The sequence below is a fragment of the Phialemonium atrogriseum genome (genome assembly GCF_030411735.1).
Source record: "Phialemonium atrogriseum strain 8032-3 unplaced genomic scaffold QBC33scaffold_3, whole genome shotgun sequence".
NCBI lineage: Eukaryota > Fungi > Ascomycota > Sordariomycetes > Cephalothecales > Cephalothecaceae > Phialemonium > Phialemonium atrogriseum.
Genome location: NW_026848140.1, coordinates 1,083,835 through 1,091,421, shown reverse-complemented (window position 1 = coordinate 1,091,421; position 7,587 = coordinate 1,083,835). Strand labels below are relative to the sequence as shown.

The 7,587-nt window shown below is 56.1% G+C and overlaps 2 protein-coding genes across 2 annotated transcripts; both read left to right on the top strand.

Moving 5' to 3' along the window:
- QBC33DRAFT_231228 (uncharacterized protein) lies at nucleotides 1-2,952 on the top strand. The gene is made up of 3 exons (XM_060422839.1): nucleotides 1-446; nucleotides 506-589; nucleotides 649-2,952. The coding sequence occupies exons 1-3, from the start codon at nucleotides 329-331 to the stop codon at nucleotides 2,661-2,663; spliced, it is 2,217 nt and encodes a 738-aa protein (XP_060287320.1). The 5' UTR covers nucleotides 1-328; the 3' UTR covers nucleotides 2,664-2,952.
- A 1,537-nt stretch (nucleotides 2,953-4,489) lies between these two features.
- QBC33DRAFT_231285 (uncharacterized protein) lies at nucleotides 4,490-7,217 on the top strand. Its single transcript, XM_060422841.1, has 2 exons — nucleotides 4,490-5,045; nucleotides 5,098-7,217. The coding sequence occupies exons 1-2, from the start codon at nucleotides 4,798-4,800 to the stop codon at nucleotides 6,974-6,976; spliced, it is 2,127 nt and encodes a 708-aa protein (XP_060287319.1). The 5' UTR covers nucleotides 4,490-4,797; the 3' UTR covers nucleotides 6,977-7,217.
- The last annotated feature ends 370 nt before the right edge of the window (nucleotides 7,218-7,587 follow it).

Sequence of the window (7,587 nt, the reverse complement as noted above, 5' to 3'; positions counted from 1 at the left end):
TGTGTGTCCTGACGAGTGACAACGGTCGGGTGCTTGGGCTTCCTCAGAATCCTCACTCACCACATCCCTCAGGCAGCGAGAAGACCAGCGTCGGTCTTGTGCTGGAAGTGCCATCATCACAGGATCCGGCATTTCTTGACCCTGTTTACGCCAAATGAGGAGAAGAAGCCAGACCGTACCCTCACAATACGAGTCACGGGCTGCCTACTCCGAAGGCGCCATCTAAACGATCTCGAAGGGGAACGAAAGCCACGATTGCCGCATGCTGGCCTGACGGGGATATCGTGGAGACGACTAGGACGAGGATTCCGAGCGGGAAGTAACAGAGATGTCGGGAATGATAAGGGAGTCGAGCTTCATGCCGACAATAAAATGTTCGACATGTGGATTACAAGTCGAAATCTCCTTGATGGGAGAGCACGAGTGCGGAGGGCCGGGCCCAGAGCGTATGATAATGGCACAGCACACACAAACAAGGTGGTACTCTTGCTAATTGTCCCTTCAGTAACGCCGCCATCGTCATTCGACCAGTTCCAACCCGAGAAGCTGGGTCGGATGATGCCGCCGCGGGTAGACACATCTGCTGCTAGTAAGTCTGAGGACGCTCGACATCCTACTCCATGACCGGTACCTGACCTGAATCTCCAGACCGATCCTACATGGGACAAGGGCAGCAGCTCACACCCGTGAGTCTGTCGAGCGGCTCCATTAGCGTCTCACCGAGGACGCCAAATGGACGGCCAGGAGCCGGAAGGACAGATGACTACATGCCCCAAATTGCAAACGATTCGCCCCCAGGACCGCAGACGAGGCGACCTGGCGGATATGGATCCTTCGAAGACAGCTATGACGTGGACCCCATGTTCGCCCCAAGCAGCGAGAAAAAACAAGCGCCAAACCTTTTGCAGCGAATGGACTCGATTGCTCCGGGCCCCTTCAACGCCGGACGACGACCTTCGACGAGGAATGGGGTCCCAGCGAGGAACTCCCCCGAAGACTCGATGAATGAGGTCTTTATTATGGATCGTCCTGGCACTGCCACGTCCAATGGCAGCAGCGGCTATGGAAGTTTGAGGGCACCAAGGGTGCAGAGGAAAAACGATTACGGTGGTTTCGGCCCGCCCCAACGAGCTCAACAAGATTTGGAGTCCGAGAGGTTCGGCATGAATCGGGCTGATACCTTCCCTACCCCAAGCCAGATCATGGATGCTCCAGCGCGGACACCATCAGCCCCTGGTCCTCGGCCGGATAGGCTCCGCAAACCATCAAATGACTCTGCTGGGCGGACACCAATGACATCGGAGAGATTGCGGCGGCCGAGCAGGGATCCGGACACATCAAGACCTCCGCCTCCTCGGGCAAGTCTCATGCGTCCAAGAACCGCCGGCCAAGCAGATAGTCCCGCCATCCCCTCGATCAACCTCGCGACGGAATTTGGCGTCGGCAACCCCTACCATACTCCCTCTGATTCTATGTCTTCGAGCCTCTCGGGATACAGCCAGTCGGCGGTGTCGACCCAGCCAAGCTCCCGATCGAGTCCCTCACGCTCCTTGAGGTCTAGGCCTGACCGGAAGCCGTCGGACACGTCGAAATTCGATAACCTCATGTCCGATCTCCAATCATCCATGGACGAACTCAAATCCAAGGATTCGCGGACCCCCGCCACCACGCGCCCTCGCTTCGATAACCCCTTTACCATGTCCTCCTTATCCGCTCGACCGCCGCCACCCTCGCGAGGATACGATCCCCGTATTGACCCTGCCGTGCAGAACCCTCGCGAGGGGCGGTCCAGATCACCTCTGGCCTCTCCCGCCGAAGCCACCTTCCAGGACACTACCGTCCAAGGAAGCAGCGACAGGGACCCATCCCCGCGGTCCCGCGTGGGCCGCTCTCCTCCCCGCTTCACCCCGTCCCCCGACCGGGGCAAGCCGCGGTCCCGCTCGCGCTCGCGAGCACGCGACCCGTTCGCGCAGCCGCCCAGCCGCGGCGACTGCAAGTCGTGCGGGCTCGCGATCACGGGCAAGTCCATCTCGAGCGCCGACGGCCGCCTGACGGGGCGGTACCACAAGGCGTGCTTCGTGTGCACCACCTGCCAGGAGGCCTTCTCGTCGGCGACCTTCTACGTCCTCGGCGACAAGCCGTACTGCGAGCTGCACTACCACGAGCTGAACGGCAGCCTCTGCGGCAGCTGTGGCGGCGGCATCGAGGGCCAGTACCTCGAGGACGAGGCCACCAAGAAGCACCACCCCAGCTGCTTCCGGTGCGGCGACTGCGGCATCGTGCTGAAGGACGGGTACTTCGAGGTCAACGGCAAGGCGTTCTGCGAGAAGGATGCGTGGAGGCGCGTCCAGCAGCCTTTGTTGCCCGGCGGTGGTGGCCCGCGGAAGGGCTCGATTGGTCCAGGTGTCGGACTCGGGCCTGGACTCGGGCCTGCACCCAGCCCCAGCCCTTTCCGCGGATCCAGTCGCGGATCCAGTCCCGGCCCTGCCATGGGCCTCCCCTCCGGTCCCGTCATGGGCCTCCCCTCGCGTCCCGGCGGCGGACCCCGCAGCGGCGGCTTCGCTGGCGGCTTCGGCTTACCCAGCAGCACCCGACTGGGCCCGGGCGCTTTTGGCCCGCGGCCGAGGATGGAGAAGCGGATGACGAGACTGGGGATTATGTGATGATGCGGCCGCGACATTGCACGACCTACGATACCCTCACGCGCCCTCATCGAACCGATTAATTGCCGATTTCGCGGCGTATTTTTTCACTTCTCAACGAATCTTCTTTTTTTTGGTATCACCTCGACTGTACGCCCTCCATTTTGTAATACCATGCCGCTACATACCACACCGGAGCTGCCCCGGTCTTATGACATTTGCGACTGTTTATTATGTAACCGAGGGGAGTTTGTGCGATTCGCGGAGGGCACTTTGTTTCACCCTTTATACCCGTTGATGACGTTTTCTCTTCATATACCCATTTTTCTGTTTCTCCGGACGACCCTTTATAATTATCATGGCTTACCACTATGAAGGGATCATGAACCTTCCCTTCAGCCAAACACTGTATTGGCGAACAATTTTTTTTTAATTTGTCTACCGTGTTTGTTTTCGGAGTATCGGGGACGAGCATCTGGGCATGGAGACGAGGTTATCTATCATCTCTACCTTGTAGACCGGCGGATGGCCGTGCTTCTACTTAATATCACGGCGTTTGCGGTGTGATCTGTTTCCACAGTGGGGGGTGCGGAGGGGGATGGGGACGGGGATGGTTGCCTCCCGAAGAAGGGAGCTCGTTGGCGACCTGCGTCCTCCAACACCTTCTCCATATGGAGCAAAGTGGACGGGTTCTTGCAGTCGGGCACCCCTGATCTGTGATCTTGAGGGGGTTGCGCCCTGCTGGAGTTGTACAATAAGAATGTCGCAGATGGTTGCAGCGAAGAACGCCGAAACGGCGTCTTGTTCACAGGACCTGTCTTGCTTCACTCCCCGGGTTCTAACGTGACGGTATCATCAACTGAAAAATGCCTCTCTTGCGGTGTCTCTGGCTTTGCGCTAAGTTACACGGAGACTCCATGCAGCGATCAGCAGCTGCACATCGGCAGTGAAATTGCAATTTCTCGGCCTCCGTCATAGGGGAGGTGTGTTTGTTCTACGGACCGTTTGGGTCTGGGCTGACCGCCTCCAATGACCGGGTTCAGGGCCCGACATCTTGCAACAACTTTTTCAGAGTGGCGGGCTGGCGGCCAAGATCCAGAGCGGCAGTAATAGAGATCATCGAGAGAAAATTAACGGCGTCTCGCAGATCAACATTGGCCGACTCAGCGGGCCCCACCCCTTCCGTGGATACGTTTCAGGCCCAGGCGCAACCTCAGCCAATTATTTCGCAACGTTCCTCTGCGGCTCCATTTCCTTGGCAGGCTGGCCTTGTCGGCTACACGTCACTCTACTTGACACGGATGATACCGACTGATGTTGGTCGCCACTTGCGGTTGCCCTCGCCAGCAACTGCGGCGGCGCGAGCGTTTGTGAGATGCAGAACTGCGAACCCGCATGCTTGCGTGTCCCTGGGGTGAAAGTCCAGGTACAGGGTCTCGCCGCTGCACCATCCTCACGGCTCAATTCGCCATTGCCCCCCTTTTTTTCCTTCCTCGGAATCGGTGTCGGTTGATGGGCTGCACTTGCCTCGCCAGACATTCTGCTGTTAGCGATATGTCACTCATATCATTCGTTCATGTGTGATGTCACAGGCCGAGCGGTAAGAGCAAGTGATTACCTAGGCGGGTAGGTGACTCCTGCCTCGTTTGATTCCTCAAATCACCATGTCCCCCGGATCCCGTCTACTTGTCTTTCCATATGGCATTTGCCTTGTGTGCCCTACTAGTCCTACCTGCCTAGCTTGAAGCTATTTCTCCTACCACGATGATGTCTCTTTGACACGATTTTTCGTCCGAGAGGTTCAACTACTCTAGTTCACTTCTCACCTACATATCACCTGCCTCTACTGCTAGGAGCGAAAAGTGGTCTTCGGAAGAACCCTTCTCGCCCCTTCCTTTGAGACTCTCACTCTGACTTCACTATTGCATCGCTCACAACCTGGAACCTGAGTCGAAAATTCGCACCCAAGGCTCTTGAGTTTCGACTACGTCCCATTTCGATTCACACACTCCTTCATATCTGATTATCATGCCGTTTGGCGACGATTGATCCCCTGGATTCCCCGGCTTTGAGAGTCGGCCCAAATTCCAACCCCGAGTCTCTCTTGTTGGTGCTGTCTCCTCTTGGACAAACCTCCCGTTCCCTCCTACCAAACATGTTGAAGATCTCGCCACGACGCATCCTATCCAGGCAAAGGACCACTGTGTATCTTGCTATAGCCACAGTGGTGTTGCTGTATTGGTTCCTACTCCAGAGCAAAGAAGCAGGCTATCATTTTACGCCATGGCGAGGGTTCCGTTGGAGCAGACATGGCGATGATGCCTACAGGCCTAATGGTAACGACAGGGAGCGAGAATCGAAGATGAAGTTGCTGTTTCGACAGGAATATGAGAAACTTGGACAGTAAGTGTCCCGCAACCCCTGATTATCTTCACTTTCCTGACACAGCAGCCAGAGCGCCTGGCGCCGGTGGGATATACGGGAGCACCTTGACGAATGTTGTTGATAAAGACCCGAAGAGAAAGTCGGGACATAAGGATGCCCTCAGTCCATCCGAGCGAGCAACTCTCTTCACTTCTGATCAACCCTACCTCTTCAACCCTTACCCGAAGTACAACAGCCCGGAATGGAGAGCTTCGCACGCTGAATATGCCCCATGCATCGGCCCCACTGGCGCGGAGGTTGAGGATATTGCCGTATTTAGGGGACATCCTCGCAACTTCCCGGCGCCGAGCTTTGGCAGTTATGCCTTACTCGACATCGATCCAAATCTCTGCTTTGAGCGGGAGACCAGATTGGGCCAATATGGTCTGGCAAACGTGCTCGACAAACACAGTCAGTTGATTGACTGGGACAGGGTCAACTGGGGAGATCTTCAAAGGAATTGCGCCGACAAGAATAGGGCACGATTTGACTTGAAGGGGGGTCCGAACGAGTTGCTTTCAGTCTATCACCCTTATCAACCCGCCGAGACCAGAGTCCCAGAGTTTGCTACTCAGCCACTAGCAAGGCAGAATTCCCAGGAAGAGTTGAAGCGGCAAGAACACCGGGAGAGGCGGATTGGATCCCCCAGGCTGGAGACAGTCAAGCCTGAGTCAAGGACCGCACTTCTGCTGCGCTCTTATACTGGCAAACAATACAATGACAACGACAAGCAGGTCATACGCTCTCTCATCACAGAGCTCAGCTTGAGGACCGGCGGGGAGTTTCAGGTCTTCCTTCTCGTCCACACCAAAGTGTCTTCTGACATTTGGGCTAATAAGGAGACTTACCGTCGCACGATAGAAAACGAGGTGCCGCAGGAGTTCTGGGACATCACCGTACTTTGGAATGACGCTGCCGTACGGCAGATGTATCCAGAAATGGACTCGAAAGCTTCCACGGTTCACAATTCCCAGTGGCTCTCTGTACAGAAGTTCATGCAGGAGCACCGGGAGTTCGACTATGTTTGGAACTGGGAGTTGGACTCCCGCCTGATAGGGCAGCACTACGACATTCTGACCAAACTGGGGGGATTTGCCAAAAAGCAGCCACGAAAGGGGATGTGGGAGCGAAACGAACGCTTCTATATCCCGTCCGTTCATGGCGAGTATGATAGGGACTTTCGAAAGGCAGTTGAGGCCGTGCACCGGGATGACTCGGTTTGGGGACCTCCAAATCTCCCGTTCATTCGCCCCGTAGGCCCGGTGCCCCCGGCGAGGTCACCGAAATACGACAACTACGACTGGGGTGTTGGCGAAGAAGCCGATCTCATCACGCTTTCTCCAATGTTCAACCCCGTCAACAGCACTTGGATCTTGGGAAACCAGGTTTGGGGGTACCATTATTCGCATCATCCGTCAAAAAAGCTGCCCCGGCGAGCAACCATCGTTACTCAGTCTCGAGTCTCTAGGAAATTGCTTGATATCATGCACGTGGAGAACTTGAGGGGCAACCACGTTGGTTCAGAGATGACCCCCCAAACTGTCGCTTTGCTCCACGGTCTGAAAGCTGTGTATACGCCCATGCCAGTGTTCTTCGACCGACCGTGGGAAGGCCCCCAGCTAGCGAAGTGGTTTAATGGGGGGCCCAAGGGCCAGAGCGGGAGCTTCGGGAGTGCGATGGGTTGGGGACGGGAGGGACGATTTCAAGGAAGCACTTGGTATTACCGCGCAGATCCGCCCCAACGACTGTACAACAACTGGATGGGATATGAGGACACAGGCATCGGGGGACCCAAGTGGGAAGAAGTCCACGGCCGACCCTGCCTCCCAGCAATGTTTCTGCATCCCGTAAAGGATGTCCAACCGACAGATCCGGGCCATTCAAGCAAATCGAGCCTACCCTACTCTTGAATGGCTTAATGATACTCGGGACACTTTCATCACAGACGCTTCTAGGATCCGAAGGCGATTTAGAAGTCTGTTTCCAGAAACCTTTTTGGGGCTGGGTCAGCACATGAGTCTTCTCCGGCAGCATGTACACCGGATTTTGGGGCTTGGTTCTGGCTGCGAATACGTCACTTGCCGAAAGGCATGCATATGCTACGCTGAAGCTGGGGAGCCATTGTCCGCCGTGTGCGAGAGTTTCGGATGCACCTCGGATGCACACAATGCCCTGTGCCCTTCCTTGCATCTTGGTCACATCGATGAGAACTTTCCGGTCTCGATAACACGGCGGATCAATGGCGGTCTACCCAGGACGCCCTGGAAGGATATGTATAATAGTCTGCAAGATTTATCCGTCTGATGCCGGCCATCTGATGCCGGCCGTCTGTTGCCGGCCGATGCTGTGGGGCGCTATCTTCCAAGCATTTGAATAATTGAAGAATTACCCATGTACCTTAACGAACCTGAAGAGCCTGAAGAACCTTCCAAGTTCTCTTTTGGAGAGATGATATGCACAGTTTCTGAGCGTAAGCTCACCACGGAAACCAATCAAGCGGTTGGCCCGTTCACTTTGTCTG

Bases quoted from the DNA above. Each gene is read 5' to 3' on its own strand.
- QBC33DRAFT_231228 (XM_060422839.1), top strand. From the start codon at position 329: ATGTCGGGAATGATAAGGGAGTCGAGCTTCATGCCGACAATAAAATGT. The intron at 447-505 runs GTATGATAATGG...TTGTCCCTTCAG, and splicing joins CGGAGGGCCGGGCCCAGAGC to TAACGCCGCCATCGTCATTC. The intron at 590-648 runs GTAAGTCTGAGG...CTGAATCTCCAG, and splicing joins GGTAGACACATCTGCTGCTA to ACCGATCCTACATGGGACAA.
- QBC33DRAFT_231285 (XM_060422841.1), top strand. From the start codon at position 4,798: ATGTTGAAGATCTCGCCACGACGCATCCTATCCAGGCAAAGGACCACT. The intron at 5,046-5,097 runs GTAAGTGTCCCG...CACAGCAGCCAG, and splicing joins GAATATGAGAAACTTGGACA to AGCGCCTGGCGCCGGTGGGA.